General features: G+C 39.7%; 2 protein-coding genes across 2 annotated transcripts; both read left to right on the top strand.

Annotated features, from left to right (window-relative positions):
* Positions 1–8: 8 nt before the first annotated feature.
* On the top strand, positions 9–16,534 carry LOC112542893 (uncharacterized). The gene is made up of 6 exons (XM_025176837.2): positions 9–55; positions 7,354–8,250; positions 8,987–9,087; positions 12,269–12,428; positions 13,561–13,741; positions 16,179–16,534. The coding sequence occupies exons 2-6, from the start codon at positions 7,429–7,431 to the stop codon at positions 16,370–16,372; spliced, it is 1,458 nt and encodes a 485-aa protein (XP_025032605.2). The 5' UTR covers positions 9–55; positions 7,354–7,428; the 3' UTR covers positions 16,373–16,534.
* On the top strand, positions 2,057–6,431 carry SMIM10L3 (small integral membrane protein 10 like 3). Its single transcript, XM_088148076.1, has one exon. It carries the CDS (start codon positions 2,705–2,707, stop codon positions 3,089–3,091), a length of 387 nt encoding a protein of 128 aa, XP_088004202.1. The 5' UTR covers positions 2,057–2,704; the 3' UTR covers positions 3,092–6,431.
* Positions 16,535–17,870: the final 1,336 nt, after the last annotated feature.

Below are 17,870 nucleotides of genomic sequence, written 5' to 3'. Positions count from 1 at the left end.
CCGCCTTCCGGAAGGCCTTCTGCCAGCCTTGGACGCACGCCGCCCGATCGCTGAGGTATTTCGGGAGTGTCCGCCGCCTCCTCCGCCCCGCCCAGCCCCCGGCCTGAGAGGAACGAAGGGGTTCGGGAAAGCTCGAGTGGCGCGTTCCCCGCCGGCTCGCCTCGGACTCGGGTTTTCGGTTATGTTCGGCAATCTTCGCGGCTGAGGAGAGTCATTCTCTTCCTCTGCTTTTTCTTTCGCTATTGGTCGCTTCGGTGTCTGGCCTCGGTCTGACGGGGGCGCCATGTTGGTTCTCTTCATGCCTTTAAAGTTGTGAAAAGGAGGAGAAAGAGGGCTGGTTTTTACTGTCAACCTTTGTTTTATCTCATGTACGCAGCTACGGCTGCAACTGCTTTTTTCTATTACAAAACAAGCTACCGAAAATGGGGACTTCTGAAGTGACTGGGTTGAAGCCATGTTTTAACTGTGGTTTGTTAATGCATCCTAAGCATAACTCTAGTTTATGAACCTCTGTGTTTGGGTTCACACTATGGTTTGTTCAGCCCCATGCATACAACCCCATTGCACTCTGAGCAATATTAGGGGAAGGACAGAAAAAGCAAAGAAAGGTGGGGGGGGAAATAGCAAAGAAAATAAAGGTAGGAAATAAGAAAAAGAAAAAAGAGGGGGAATAATAGCAAAGAAAAGAAATTAAAGGTAGGAAATAAGAGAAAAAGAAAATTAAACCCAAGGTGTGATTTGTTCAAGAAGCCACACTGAGGTATATGCTCTCAACCCACTAACCCCTAAACCATGATTTGCAAATAACTGCTTGCAATCACATGACATTCTGACATAAACAAACCATGTTAGAGCTTAATGTGAAGTTGGGACATTTGACATTGTTTGTGCCCTTTGATTTTTCTTTCTGTGTCCCTGGGGCCAAGGTGAAATCATTCCCGTAATTTAAGTCAATTTCTCATTGTTTTACATCAGATGGTCAGAAGATAATGAAAACCACCCAAATTTGCGTAAACGAAACTGAATGGCTCTATCATTGTTTATTTTTTAAAAAAACTTTTTCTCCCGTAAGATTTGTCCGTATCATAAATCTGATAATGTTCTTTTCCTCAATTCAGACGGATCTGAAATGAGGACAGCTAGTACTTACTTAGGAAAAGGAAATCCGTGTGGGACTTTTATCATGAATCTTGGCAGCAAAAACATGATTACTTTATATGGGTGTGAGCTGCCAGAAAAATCACACTGATGTAATTCTGGAAAAATTGACACACATTGCAGAACATGAAAGAGGAGAGAATAATAGCCGTGTCGATTTTTATAGCATCATTTAAAAGGACTGTGTTTACATTTAAAGAAAAAAAAATCGTAGTTATAGGCCCAGTTATAATTGGCACTGATTTGTACAGGTTGATGTAAAAGATTTTTTTAATATTTCACAGCCTATGCTTCTATTTTTTTTTTCTGTTATTATTATTAATCTATTTTAACAAGGAGAGTCATGCTGGGTTTTGATAATCACCTTGTTCCTTTCTATCTACTTGTAAACTCTCTGCTTGATCATCTTTTCTAGAACTTTCCCAAGTATTGAGGTCAAGCTGATTACTCAGTAGGACCCACTTTTCCACTTTTTTAAAAGACTGGAACCACATTAGCTCTTCTCCAACCTTCTGGTGCTTCCCATGTCCACCAGGAGTTCTCAAAATTACAGTCAGGAATTCTGAGATCACATCTGCCAGGTCCATTAGTACCTACCTTTTTCTTCTGTTCTCACCTCTCCTTGGTGCAGCTTCTAACAAAGTGGACCGCTTTTTCCTTTTCCAGAAAGACAGATGCAAAAAGAGAATTAAGCATTTCAGCTTGCTCCCTGTAGTTGTCTGTCCCTATCTTGCCATTTTCTCCAACCAGCTGACCAACCATTTCCCTGATTTCCCTCTTGTTCTGCACATACCTTTTGGTGTTATTCTTGGTATTTGCAAGCTTCAGCTCATTCTGAGCCTTGGCCTTCCTGATTCCCTTCTTAGAGATCCAGGTGATTTCCTGATATTCTGTTTTTGTTACATTTTCCATTTTTTAAACTTATCCTTTTTGTTTCTCAGGTTATCAAAAAGGTCTTTATGCAACCACACCAATCTTATCAGCAGTCTCCCCTTTTTCTTTCCCTTTGGTATTGTTTGGGTTTGGGGCCTTAATCCTCTCATTTTTCAGAACTTCCCAGTTCTCATCAACTGTTTCTCCCTTCAAGATCTCCGCCTATGGAATCCTTCTATTTTTTCCCTTTGCTTGTTGAAGTCAACTCTCTTGAAATCCAGAACGCTAATCTGGCTAACGTCAGTTCTCCCTGCCTGCAATATGGTGAATTCTAGGATTACATTCTCATGCTTTCCCAGTTGTCCATCAGCTTCCACTTCCTCAACCATTTTTTCCTGGTAATAAGTATTAAGTCCAGTGTAACTCATCCCCTAGTTTCCTTTTTTACCTTATGGATGATGAACTGGATGGGAAGGAGTTATTGTTATACAAAGACTGGATTGGTCGAGACAGAGCAGCGCATTGTGACATAGGAATGTCATGTCATCATCAACAAGATAGCATCCAGATCATCTCTTGGGCTGCATTGCTTTGATCTGTGGACATCCAGATCTTTGTACAGGTGGGAGGCGGAGCCTATGAGGCGTGGCTTGGCAGGTGTGTGTGGGTATCAATGGCGGTGGCAACTGTGCTGCTATCTGCTTTGGCTGCCCAGCTCTCCCAGTCAGCCACTGCCCACTCATATGGGATCTTCTGTAAAGGACTGATGCGGACCCTCCTCATCTTCTTTGAATTGGCCTGGAAGTTCCGCATCAATTTCTCCTACCTGTACCTAGTGGCTTCCATGATGTTCAACGTCAGGCTACAGGTAACCTTTGGAGGAGGGAGTTCAACCCAGGGGGCGAGCATGGCTCAGCCCTTCATTTGCTTTAACTTTGTACTCAACTTGGGTTCACCCATTGCTCAAGCCATGACTTGTGCAGTCCTGTTTCATGAGCAAATCACAGTTCCTGGTCTCGTGTCACACATGAAGCTGAAACCAAGTCAACTTTATGGATAATTTGCAGTGACATCCTGCAAACTAATAATGGTTTCCTGAAGCAGCCCTGTTTTCTGGGTTTGTGCTACCCACAGGCCATGTTTACACAACACACTGGCAGCTTAGTAACTGAGTTAACTTATTTTCTGGGTTCATACAATATATTGATTCATAAACTTAATAAAAAGGTTAGGTTTATACACTAACCACAAAAGCCAAGCCACAAAAAGCAAACTAAGGTTAAAACTAACCCATGATGTGTGTGTCCAGTGGTTACGCAGGAGATATGATTGAATCATCAGCTAATCACAGACAACATGCTAGGTAGAAACCTAGGAAATCATGTTGAGTCTGCAATGTTTACCTATGGCTAAGTCAATGGTTTGTTAAATAATGCACTTGACTGGACTTGTACATGCTGAATCATCAGGTGGCCCCAGAAGATGGGTTCTTACAGCATCCTGGACTAGAGCTGAAGTCTTTACTATTTATTTCTCCTCTCCGATCAAGAACCATTTATTACATACACATCACTAGATTTTGCCTGGCAGCAATTAAAATTTACAAACAAATAATTAATGGTTTGGGCTTGGGTAAAGTTACTGAGTATTCCTCTTTTATTTGTTATTTTAATCTTTATCTGTTCTTATCTCCTTTTCGTGGCCTTCAGAGACCCCCCAACCCTTTAGTTCTCACTCTTTGTATTAATATTAAGAATGTTTATAGAGATAGCTTAATATTTTTATTTTACAACATTGTGTTAGCAGTCCTAGCTTTTATTTAACTCAGTTTCTGTGTGATTATTGAAATGGATGTAATGTTTTCTCATTGTATTTTATGCCAGTCTAGGACCATAATCAAGATTTGAATTGAAGTCTTTATCATTTATTTACTAACATGTATTTCCCCCAAAGAGTTCAGTGGTCTAGTGGCTAAGGAGAGGGACTAGGAGTGGGAAAAATCTAGTTCCATCTTAGACATAAAACCCTCTGGGTGATCCTAAGCCTATCCTTTTCTCTCAGCCCTAGAAAGAAGACAATGACCAACCACTTCCAAAAAATGCTTCCTAAAGAACTGCAGGGACTTGTCCATGTGGTCACCAAGAGTCAAGACTGACTTGAAGGCAATAAATAAATAAATCCACCCAGCTTGGGTGACTAACATACCATTTTTTTGCCTTTGAGTCAGTCTTGACTCCTAGGAACTACACTGGCAAGTCCCTGCATTTTTCTTGGCAATATTTTTGGAAATGGTTTGCTCTTGTCTACACCCTGGGGCTGTGAGTGCCTTAACACTAGACCTATCTGGCTGTCATAACCTCCCCCTAAAAAAAATCTAAAATAACAATAATAATCAAAACAGAAATGTAACAATAATATAAAAACGAGAAATTACAAAAGCATATGTGAAGGTTAAGATCAACCTATACCCTGACCCTTCTTTTCCAAATTATCTCGTAAAAGGGAGGACTGGACAGTTATTCTTTCTCAACCTACTTCACAGGATGGTGGTTTGAGGAGAAAAACAATTGGAGGAGAGATCATTGCCTTGAACTTCTGGAGGGTAGGCGATAAATCAGTTTTAACAAAGAAATAAATTCTGGCTAAGTGCATATAAACACCTGCATGCTCACTGTGAACTCCGGATGTTATTCAACTACAATTCTGAGCATCTTGCACTTTGATTGTGCTTCCAGAAATGATGGGAGTTGTAATTCACTGAACATCTGGAGTCCTTTAGATTGCCCACCTCTGTAGTAGATGGACAAAGAGTGTCTTTTGGTAAAATGCAGGTCTTTGGAGTCTTACAGATCTTCTCTTGCACTTCATGTATGTTTCCTTAACCAGTAATCTTTAATGTTCATTAACAATTGCATGTAGCTGGTCATATTCCATTTTGGGGTATGGGCCCTGTTGTAATATGCAGGTAGAACTCATAAAGTGTCTTAAAACTGGTTTTTCTCCTGCTCAGAGTAGAATAAATTCCTCTTTAATATCAATAGAGGTGAATATGGGTACCTCAGGGTTGAACTGTGGAGTCCTTGGGGTTCTCTGAGCTTGGTTCTTTTCTTGGAAACGTTTCATTACCTGGCTAGGTAACATCTTCAGTGCTAAAATGGGATGGAGTTTGCTCTCTATTTATGGACTGTGGTCTGCCTTGCCAGTGTTGGTGGGAGTGGGGGTTCTGTTTTGCTCCTCTGGTAGTTCTTTGATTTTTTTTTTTTAATCTGCGCTCAGTCGTTACCGACTTACTGCTTGATTGTGTGCCTGGTGGTAACCTTTGCTCATCTGGGTGATGATTGCTGGTGAGGCAATCTTCTGGTCTTTTGTCTCTTTTGAATAGCCTCTTTAATATGAATTTAATATGAATATTTTTAATTGCCTCTTTAATATGTTTTTCTCATGATGAAGATTGGTTTGTAACCATCTTGGCTCAGCAGAAACTCCATTTATTAAAAATAATAATAATAAACATGGTCTAATATTCCATTTTATTTTTGAAGAAAATGACACTCTGGAATAATAGAGGATTATGACATCACAGACTACTTCCTGAGGTCTTATTGGTTGGAATTAGTGATTGTTGCCTAATAAATATTCTGCTATCTCATTTGCTGGAGGATGGCAAGTAATGTGCAACACTTAACTAAAAGGCCAAAGGGTTAAGTTGCAGTAATCTAGTTGTAGAAGGAAAGAAAAGATAAAGATCAAGCAATGTAAGTTTTCAAAGTGTCATAACCTAGTTTATGAATCCAAAATGAGACAGGAGTTGATTAGTGTATGATTGTGATTGACAGAAATGGCACGCAAATCTCTGCACTGTAAAATAAAGTAGATTGTCATTTCACACCAAGCTAATTTATTAATTCATTTATTTACTTACTCTATTTACTTACTTACTCATTACAGGAGCCGATATGCTCCTCCAGTCCAACAGGACTCTGAATGGTTTACATTCTGTTCTTATAGCAAAAAGGTTAAAATACAAAAAAGATATAATAAAAAGAACACACTATAGTGAGAAATAATAATAGCAACCAAGATTACTAAGAAAGAAGCTAAGGCCATCAAGAACAAAAACTTCCAGACATAATCCTGGATTGGGGATCTCATTTATACTATATCTCCTCATGTGGGTTTCTTAAAATGGGTTAAAAAGCTCTCCTAAATAAAACACAAGAGGAAGTATGTTCTATGATTTCTGTGCCACTCCATTACAATTTGTTTTAAATAAGTTGAATAAGTCACAAGTTGAATAAGTCACAGTGGCTGGATTTACGTGTCATGCTAAGCCAAAATTAAACAATGTGCAAGATGATTTAGGTCAATTTAAATGTTTTGCTTTATTGAGTTATAAAGATTAACACCTGCCAAGATTTCAGAGGGGTCACTTAAAACAATTCTGTGAAAATAGTGGTTTGGGTTGTAACTTAAAGCCGCATAATATGCACATTAACAAGTAGATGATCATAGCAAAAATTCATACTTTATTTTCTCCTTCTAAAATGGGGACTTTAGTGATGAACAAAAGCATCAGCCCACCTGAAATAGAGAAACCCAAATGAAGTAGTCAACAATCAGAAAAAAAAGCAAATTAATTTAAACCTTACTTTGCTGAAACAGTTCGGGATGATTAAAAGTGTGACTTGGTTTGTTGAAACAAATGTGGATGTAATCATAAATCATAGTTTAGGGACTTGGCTTCTTTCACCAAATGATGATTTAATGTGACTAGTTAATTTAAAAAGAAGTAAGGGCTTCCAGTCTTCTCAAGTGGGCAGAATAGGAATCTAAAAGTGATTTCTACTTGTGGTGGTAAACTACACTTTGAGATCATGTCATATGTCCAGGTTTCTGTGATCTGAATGCATCATTAAAATAATTAATTGGCCAGTTCAGTTTAATCTGTGAAAAGATGCAGAAAGCAGGTAAAATAGACTTATTCTATAATTCTAACAATATATGTGTTAGAATTAGAAACATAGAATCATAAGGTTGAAAGGGACCTTGGAAAAGATCACTAAACTCCCAAACTGAATGATTCCATAGGACAGAATCCTCAGACCATCCCAAACAAATGGCTGTCCAATCTTTGCTTGAAAATCTCCAGTGATGGAGCTTCTATGACTCCAGGAAGCAAATTGCTCCACTGCTAAATAGCTCTCACAGCCAGGAAATTCCTCCTTATTATGAGTTTGGATCTTCTTCAGTAAAGCTTCCACCTGTTGGTTCCAACTCTTGTTTACTTGCCCGTGTTTTTTTGTTATTTTTGCTTTGATGCAGGTACACATTGAGATCTATTAAATCGTGACTTACGTTGCAAAGGAAGGCATCCACCGTATACTGGGGTACACTACAATGCAGAGCGTTGAGGACAGAGTGGCACCACTCTCTTCTCTCAATATGGCACAGGAAGAGGATTTGGGACAGCAGCTGCAGGAAAGTGCCTTGAATCAGCAAGAGGAGATCCTTCACCTTCCAGATATCCATTCCTTGATGAACAGCTCTCACTCCGACAATAACCATTTGCAAAAGGAATTCTTCTCCCTTAAGATTAGGAACTGTCCTCTGTTCAAAGCCGTCCCACTCCCTCATATTGGTAAAAAAGTCTTGCCAAACCTGAGCAAGGTGGCCAGTGGAGCTGTGTCACTCAAGGAATCCCTCAATCTGCATTTTTTACCAGAAAACAATCTCTTGGAGAAGATCTTCAGCCACTTTGATAGCACCACAGTAACGGGATGGCTGGAGAGAGCTCATGGCATCCTTTGCGAGCTGGGCAGGTGGAGTTCCTCCAGAGAGAACTTTGTACACTTTGCACACTTCTGGCTATCTGAGCTCCACCACAACCAGAAGCAACAGTTGTTAGAACTGGAATTGGGGGTTATTGGTGATGAAGTGCATCTTGCATTCCTAGAAGGGCTGGACTGTAAGGACCTTCAGCCTTCAGACTTGAGTTCCATCCTGGTGGCTGCACTGAGTGAATATCCAATGGGGTTCACCAGTAACCAGCACCCCTATGTTTTTTTGGATTACTTGAACCTCATGTCTTCACCCAATACATCCGGATACACGGAAATGCTTTCCAACATACAATATCCAAGCAAAAACCCTCAGATAACTCAGTGGTTGCTCGCTATACGAGAATTTGCCCTGGCGAACCTCTGGCATGCTATAGTCAAGGTAAAAACCCAAGTGAGAAATGTTGGTGCAGGATTGCAAACTGGCTTATACGTTATTTTTAACATTGACCAGATGCTGAGACTGCATATACTGGTGTGGTTTAAGAACACTCTAGAAAGCCAATACGAAGTAGCATTAGGCAGTTAGATGGTTAGATAAAAATGGGGCATCGCTTCTAAGTTAGTATCAGCCTATTATCAATGGGGTTGTGTTTCAACTTGATGGGTCTTTTGCCATCTGCTACAGCGGCAACATATCTTTTAGCCAATCCTAGTTTTTTGCATTTTTATCTAAGTGAAAGATGTTTACTATGAACTTATATTTTTGAAGCATTTCAGGAGTCCATCAGAAACATAACATATGAAGCATAGCTTTGACCTTGACCATGGCATGGGAAGATGGGACTGTAGACCCTCAATGTCTTTGGGTACCCTCTTGGGCAAATACTTTGGTGCATCTAAATGTAGAACAGAGTGAAATGTTGAACTTCCTATAAAGTCGCCACTTTGAAAACAGGGTGGTCCAAACAGCCTGGAAAAAGTTCTGCTGATATGTTGGGACTTTTGTAACAAAGCAAAATATCTTTAGAAAAAGGACCAAGATAGATGACTGTCCCAACTGTGATTGTATATGTTTTGCTTGTGACAGTGATTTCTTTTTAGATGAGTTGATTATCAGAGAGATTTGGAATTAAGATGCACAGTCACATACTAAGTGCCCGACTTTTAAAATTTAGTTCTATAAGAAATTGGTCAGCACCCAGCTCTCTTCTGAACCACCCATCAAGAGTCCTGGTTCTGCCACTAGAAAAGAATCCACTGAAGTCATTAAAGAAAGGTAAGGATGTTGGCCTTTGAAGAATCTCTTTGACAGTATTATTTTTCTATTTTATTTTAAACTAGAACTGATGCACATCTTGCACTGCATTACGAATGAATACACTCTTTATTATGGCTGAAGACCGCCTGCTTTGCTTTATGAAGTCGGGCATAATTGCCTTTTTGATGGCATTTTCACAAGAAAAGCAATCTTGCTTGAATGTGGCTGATGTTTGCATGTCAGAGAAAGACTTGTATAATGTTCCTCTGAATAATATGCCTGTATTCAGTTTCATATTTAGTGCCCCAAATTGCCCACTTAAGATGCTTTAATGCTTAGGAATAGTTTACTTCCACCATTTCATTCATATAGACCCAGGTGTTGAAAAGCTGCTGGATTTTTCTTTTTTCCAAACAGGACAAGTTAGTGGTAATAATGGGAAACATTGCATATGACAGCAAAATCATGTGAGGTTGGATTAATGCCCAGGGTATGACTGTAAAATGTTTACTTGCCCTACCTGTTTGCTTAAAGAGACAGTAGAAGTTTCATTGCCTAAATATTTGGCGGTGCAACAAAGCAGCTATAATTTGTCCCCTTCCTTCTGGAAGATGTTAAATCCCTGCTATTTGTGTTCTTTGTTCACATCAGCAGAGTTTGGACAAGAACCTTATTAAATTGGCTTGAATTTTTTTTGGCAACTGTACCTTGTTGACCTGCATTCCTATGATTTGGCATCTATGTTGCTAAAAATTAAGGGTTTCCATTCAGTCAAACCTGGGCATAGTTCCCATACACAGAAGTGTGTTAAATTTAATTTCCCCACTTCCTCAATGCAAGCGTGGATACAGACAGCTTGGGAAGTATTGCAAGAAATAGGAAAGTATTTCATATGCATTTCCCATCTAATGTTCACTATCCAAGTCAGTTTGGGTGGGATTACGGGACCCATGTGTTATAGTCTGATTTCTTGCATGGTTTCCTCATAGTAGCTGAGCCAGGTTTGTTTAACTATGGTTTGTTGAAAAAGTCACAATTGGCTGGCTTGGCATGACAAGGAATGAACCACTGTTCACAAACGAGAGGTTGGGTACATGTACTATTGGCTACTCCGGTGGATAATAATTCCTAACTCCTGGCTGGGCTGTACTCAGTTACAAGCTTCAGAGCCAAGACTATTTTAAAATATTCCTAACTAGACATCCTCTGTGGCCAACTAACTGGGTGGAGGAGCAAGCTAGAGTCATCAACCATAGTTTACAAATTTTCACACATCATGCTAAATGGTGGGTGAATTCAGACTGTAACCACAATCATGCCTCATAACCACCCAAGATTTCTAAGACTGATAGGAGTTGGAGTTCAGTCAACTTGGCCTTTCAGACAAAGCCAGAGATATCATCTTTGAGCCCTTACCTAATCCAGCATCCTGCTTATGACATTACTTTTCAGGTTGGAGCTTTTGTATACTCAGTGGCTGGGTTTGCACATCATGCTAAGCCTAAGATTTTTAAATCTTGATGTGTTGCATAAGTCATAATGTCTTATGACAGCAGATGAGTTCACACACCACACTAAGTTCACCAAGGATCAAACCTGCCCGTCTTTGGAAGAACCCAATCCTTGTGACCAAGTGCCATTGAGTGACCTCCTTCAAAATATCTGCTCCCTTTTTGCGCCCTCTAAACCTGGGACTGTCTCCATTCTGTCTCCATGCACCAAATTCTTAAATCGTGTGAGGATATGTCTTTTCCATGCACCTACATTGGAAACAGGAGAATGGAGAGAAGTAGGTTGGAAGGAAGATTTTTCATGGGACCTGCTCCAGTAGTTTAAAAAGAGAAAACAAAATCACCTCTCAGACACGTATCTTGGAGAGGAGAGGAAAGAGAGAGAGATTCTGCAGTGGCATAGACAAATTGGGTTACCATAACCAATTAATTTTAAAATCTTTATTCAACAATCTCTACTTGTCTGCAAACAACTACTCAGTCTCTTACAATTGATGTAACGTCTCTATTAGAAAGCAGATTACATCAGCTTTCACTGTTGTCATATGTCATTAGAACATAGTTTAATCAAAGAAACTTCTGGATAACTAGAACTCTTTAGATTAGAAATTAGGTAGATACGACAAAACACAGATGTTTCTTGAAGCTGATGATGGAATTGCTTGCTCACACCACTGGAGGGTGTTAGAGGTCAAGTGTTTGAAGCTCCTTAAGCTGGAGAATTTTAGTTCTTCGATGGGGGAGTACATTTATCAACATTTAAATGTCACTGGAAATGTGCAGGGTTTATGTTGTCATCTTAGTAGAGTAGCATATTGTATCAATATTGAAAGGCATGTATTTGTGGTGATGATTTAAATATGAACACGCAATGCTCTTCTTCCCATAATTCAAGGCAGTTTAGAAGATCAAAATCTAAGACAAGGTATTGCGCCATAGGATCGACCTGAATTTTAATTACAGCAAGGTAGTTACAGTACTGTGGTTGGGGTTTTTTTTGGTGGAATCTACTGAGAATGTGCTTCACACATGCTACTCCACATTTCCCTGAACAATAGTTTGTTAAAGAAGCCACAACTGGCTGGGTTCCCCCATTGTTTTGAAGCCTTTTATAAAATTTGAAGTTTTATAAACATGGTTTATAACACACAGTGATTGTGTTCAAACAATACCCTAAGACCATAACACCCACATTCTGGCTTTGTATCATGTGTAAATCTACTTGTCTTTACATCTGGCAAAGGACAATGGATAGTTTTTACTCATTAAATTTCAACATCACATAAATTGATTTGTTTTCACCTTAGTTTGTTGAACAAGGCATAGTGGCCTGGTTGCCCCTTAATGCTAAATCATAAGCCATCATTTACTGTTCATAAAATTTAGTAGAAGCTATCTAGCAATAATTTTGGTCCCCAATCTCATCATGTTGTAAGTTGTTATTTTTGCTGCATTTTGTAGTTGTAAGATTTGTTTTTTGTTTTAATCCCCTTTCCTCTCTGTTCTCTGCATCTTTAGGTGAGGACAAGTTATAAATATCCAGCCTCTTTGGATCCTGCCTACTAATTGTAGGAGAAAATCCTCGCTCAATTTGTGTAGAGATGAAAATGATCAAAGTAGCCTGTCTTTGATGCTGGTCTTTTGCAAATGGTATTAGCCATTAATATCCTTGCTTTTCTCCTTCTAAGAGCTCTGCAGGCTGTTCAGTGGGGATATGTAGATGTCTTGGATTATCTTGTTAAAAGCCAGAAGCTGGACCTTAGCATCGTGGATGAAAAGAACCGAAATCTTTTATTTTTGGCCACTATCCATGACCAGTCTAAGATTCTGGACTATTTTCTTGAAATGGTCAGTTGTGCAAAAGATTTTGTTAACCTTTATTATTGTAGATTTCCAAAGATACTTCCAAGTTTGGTTCAGCTTTTCCCAATTTGATTAGGGGTGAGGGAGTTGTAACCCGGTAGAGCTGGAGAACATCAGATTGGAAGAGATACAGATAGGGTTTTTATAGATTAAAAAAAACAGCTAGGGATAATGCTTCCTCATTCTGAGGAAGGTAAACAATAATGTGTCAAAGAGTTGGCCACCATTTTTTCAGTCTTTTCAGGTGAAATCTTTTCAGGGTCAAATCTTTACTTCTGGGGCCAAATGAAGAAGGCGCTAGAATAAGCCCCAGGCACCATCCCATTGGTTGCATCTGGATTCTCAGAACTCAGAATTATTTTTTTAAAACAAGGGTTGAAACCTTGTAAGAAGGCCAAATCTAGCAATTAGGCAGTAGGCTGTGTGGAATGCCAAGAGAACAACACTTTTATCAAGAAGACATCTCATCATCTTGGTATTCGTGGTGGTAGAAGGATGCCATGACACAAGTTCTCCCATGCCTGGGCTTCGGCCTAAGTTTTGGTTCAACAACTCCAAAACAAATGACACCTGTGAACATAGTTTCCTGCCAGATTAGATCCAAGGCAACTTTCTTCCCACAGCAGTCAACCAAGAAGGCTTCTCAACCTAGACATTTAGGACAATTTCCTTACCTTGTCTTTGCCACCAAGTAACCGATGATATGAGTAGTGTACAATTTTAATTCAGGGAGGTCTTGGGAGGCAGCAGCAGAGGGAGTGTCTGCACATACACATTATATCAGGGGAGATACATTTAAGACAAGAAAACGTTGGCTGTTCTATTAGTGGACAACCATGAAATAGGAGGTGGATGGCACTGCCATGTCATTGCAGGAATCGCATTTTTAGAGCCAAAGAATGAGTAGGATCCACAGAAAAAGTAAAAGGCCATTAAATTAAATGTAAATTATGTTATTTTAAATCAATTTAATCTAGTTCTAATCTTATTCTCCCTGTTTGGGATACATTCCCATTTAAAGTTATTTGGAGATTCTTTTGAAGGGATGGTGGAGGTGAACCTTCAGGTTTCAAGTTATGCTCTTTCCTGCTAATGCTGTCAATGTGTTGGTTTGCAGGCACTTCCTGTACCTGATGTAAACCAAGCTGCTGAAAATGGTAATACACCTCTTCACGCTGCAGTGAACACTGGCAAAATGCATCTTATTTCTCTGCTTTTACACTACCCCGGGATTAACGTGAACGTCCAAAACCCCCAGTGCGATGGGGCAACTCCACTGCACCTTGCAATTGTTTATGGTAAACTTTGGCCATTGAGTTATATCCTTCTTAGGATAGTCCTCCTACATTTATGTTTGATGCTTGGATAACGGACATTTTTCACTGGGTTTCTCCCCCCTGGATCCTTCATAAAAGGATGCTATTACACATAATGATGGTAATAATTCTCCCTTATTGGTAGCCTCTGTGGAAGCTGGTTTCCAGGGCAGGCATAAAGCGGGGTTTATAAATATACTACATCCATCATGAACAACATTGTTGAAGAGCAGAGAGGTAAGCCTGCAGAGATCTGCAATTGTACCAGAGCAACTCAATGAGTTTTTTCAAGGGAAAAGGGAAGATAATTCTGATTGGAATAGTAATCTTGGGGATTGGGGGCTTCCCTGGTTCCTTCAATGCCATTGTCCTAGTAAGAAATGTCCAGCTCTTCCTTCAAGGATAGCATATGCGTAGAATAAAGATTTACATCAATACAAATAAACACACATTATATTATATTATATTATATTATATTATATTATATTATATTATATTATATTATATTATATTATATTATAGGGACAGCTATATGTAGAATTTTGTTTAAGGTGTTACATGCTTGTCTACACAAAGGCAAGATTTATGAGTGTGAGGGCTGCGCTGGGCTTGGAGGGGGCCATGTTGAAAGCCTTGCCCCCAAATGGGCCAAACCAAGACTCAAGGGTCTCAGTTGTGGGGTAGGTGGGAATTTTTCTGTGCCTCTGCCATTTTTGTCTCTTAAAATCCCCCCATGCAAAAACAAAAAACAAAACCCAAACTAAAAGCAAAATTCTGGCTCATGCCTTTGGAAGGGGTCTTTTTGTGGGGAGTCACACAATTGATATTTTTTTCTACCCATGCTGCTGTGTATTGATTTCTGAATTAACAAGGAGAGTTTCTATCTATTCCATGATCTGCCTTCCAAGGGAACAGGGAGAAATGAAATTTGATTGATTGATTGATTATGAGCCATCACATTGGTGTAGATCAGTGTTTCTCAACCTTGGCAACCTGAAGATGTGTGGACTTCAACTCCCAGAATTCTGGGAGAAACATTGGTGTAGCCTCCTAGTGACCACATAGATAGATTTTCTCCAGGACGTTCTGTCGTAACCTGGTCTTTCAGGTCTTCCAACTGTGCATTCATCACTGCTGTAACTGAGTTAAATACACCCCGGATCCTTGCCTTTGCTGACATGCAGAACGGTTCTTCATGGTGTATATTCTACCCACCCATAGTTCCCACAATGAAAGTCTCTCTGCCCTGATCTTCAGGTCCTATCATTGAACCAATAATGTCATAAGTGAGCAAGGAAAGTCACAAGGAACTGTTGCTAACTGCATGAATATTTCTAAATATGTGCTGAACGATACATCATAATTCCAATGCGCCCCACTGACAGGTTTTTAAGTCTGAATGGTACATGTGACATACTGCCTTTGGTAGATTCTAATCTACACATTGGCTGCTAAACTAGTTAGGATATTGTTCTGAAATTTTGCTGTACCTGAGTCACTAATGAGTCCAATGGTATGGAAGATCCAAACGAAAGGGTCGTGTTACAAATGGTCATGTTGAAACATAGCAAACCACGATGATCTGAAAGCAGGTGGAATCTGGAATCCTTCACAAAGGGCCTTTGCCTCTTCTCTGTAAAATAGGGAAGAAATACAGTTCTTCAGGCTTTTGTGTTCCTTTGCAGGCTGGCTTTCGAGGTCTGTGTTCCAATTCTTAATCTGCAGCAATATAGACGGAGGTGTGCTTCTGTTATTCCAGTGCAAGTCTCATAGGGTAACTAAGCTACCATTTTGAACCTGGCTCTACCTCCACTACCATCTTTGGATCCTGCCCTTTGGAGCAAGATCACAGAAGAAATATTAGTAAAAAAGAGTCAGTGTAGGGTAGCAGTGAAGGTGTTGGACTAGGAGCAGGGAGACTCATATTCTAGTCCCATCTTGGCCACAGAAGCTCCCTGGAGGATTTTGGACCAATTCTTCTCTCGGAACCCAGAAGTCAACATGGTGCCATGATGAAGATGCTGGACTAGGAGTGGGGAGACTGATGTTCAAGTCCCTCTTCAGCCATGAAAGCTCCCTGGGGGACTTTGGGCCAGTCTCCATATCTCAGCCCAAGAGCTAGTGTGGTAGTGTGGTTAAGATGCTGGACTAGGTGGGGAGACCCAGATTCTAGGCCCCCCTCAATTGCTGAAGCACACTGGATGACATTGAATTAGTCCCTCTCCTTCAGCCCAACCTGCCACACAGGGTTGCTGTTTGAGGGGAAAATAATTCCAGTGTGAAAAGTGGGATATAAATCTAATAATACATAAGTCGTTAAAAGAGAAGTAAAACTAGATCTTATGGCAGTCTTGGAATAAATGGACAGAGAGAGAGTGTGTCACTTCATAAGATTGCTTTCTTTTTTTAATGACTTCAGGGCATCTGGGAATTTGCTATTTATTGCTGAATGCTGCTGCTGATGTAAACAGTGCTATGGGAGGCGTGACACCTTTGCAGCTTGCCGAAATGTTTGGGAATGAAACCATCACCGGCTTGATCAAAATGCACGTAAAGAAAACTCAGCTTGAAAACACCATCTTGGCCCGATCAGTCTCGAAGGAAATTCTATAGAATTTTAAAAATGCATGTTTTCTAGTTTCTGTTTTTCTTTTATATTAAAGCTTTTTTTCAAACTTGGGATATGTTCTTCATTCAACCTGTTGTTGTTATGATTTCCAGTAGTAGCTCCTCATATTCTAAATTCCACTTTAGTTCTACCCTCCTTGAGGTTACATCTGGATTTTCTTCTCATGCTGGTTTCACGATTCAACTTGGAGGCAACAGAAGAAAAGTTAGAAGAAAATTAGTCTGTTTTGGGGTGCCAACCAATGAAGCAGTGGAAAAGATTATCTTCTCCCAAACCTTAGGTTGGACTGTGGACATTCTTGTCCATAAGAGTAGAGAGAGAAATGAATGTTGATCTTTCCTTGTCATCTCTTAGAAGAGACAAATGAGGGTTCTTCCCTCCCTGCTTTCCAACTTGTACCTCGATGGGGACACAAACATGGTCTTATCGGTGGTACCCCATAGAACCACTACCTATGGTCCATCAAGAACCAACCCTGGCCTGTTTTAGGCACCTCTTCATTTTTTTCAAAAATATATGTGATTGGACATTGATATATTGTGTTGGACATTTTAGAGAAAATATAGAAACAGGAAAGGAAAAAGAATGGAAAGAATGAAAGGGTAACGTACAAATGAATAAAAAGGGATTTACACATATAACAAAGTATATCATTAACTGAATGTGAATAACTGAATCGATTGTTTTAAAAACTTGAAAATCACTATTAAGCTCTAAGTGGAGAGCATAAATTTCATGAGCTAAGGTCAGAGTGAGTTGTAAAATGAATAATTTAGGTGTTTTTTCAAAACACCTTTTGTCCTTCCCTGGCCATCCATCTTTTGAAGGGGCTGGTTGTTGAAATAATAATAATAATAATAATAATAATAATAATAATAATAATACTTTAAAACTCATGGGCTGCTTTTTAATTACAGTTCTAACACACTGTTTATTTATTTTAATAATGGAGAAATCAGCTATTATGCTTAGCCTGAGAATGAGGCAAAAAAGAAATTTCCAGTGATGGAAATTTGATTGTGATGGGCATTTAGTTAGTTTTGAAAAATCAGCAATACCCTCATCGTGTTTAAGGATGCCCTTTTGGGACATAATCTTAGATTCTCCTCCAAGGCTGTAACTTCATGTTTTCAGGAGATGATGTGTGTTAAAGATGTGTATGTTCTCCTCGGCTCCATCTCCATATTTGGAAGGTATGAAGACACATCAAGAATGGTGGATTTTGAGGACGTGGGGTGGGAGGCTGGGCTGAGGAGATGATCATGCAACATTTGAAGGAGGAATCTACGCCTGTTCACAGCGGCAGGTTGCTGACCCCAAAGATGGGGGCTTTTATTTTTCAACCAAGAATCAAAGGACAAAATGGTCCCATTTGGGGGAGTTCTACTTATAACATAAATTTCCAGGCTTTTCCCCAGCCTCCCCCCCCCCGCCATGTTGTTCTTTTATTACCAGAATTATTCATTTTGAAGTTATATGGTA

The sequence above is a fragment of the Python bivittatus genome, unplaced genomic scaffold, assembly GCF_059951505.1.
Source record: "Python bivittatus isolate LINGU-HERP-01145 unplaced genomic scaffold, Pbiv_v1 ctg000560_np1212, whole genome shotgun sequence".
Taxonomy (NCBI): Eukaryota; Metazoa; Chordata; class Lepidosauria; order Squamata; family Pythonidae; genus Python; species Python bivittatus.
Note: the sequence above shows the minus strand (reverse complement) of the source record. Positions and strands in the feature narration are given on the sequence as shown.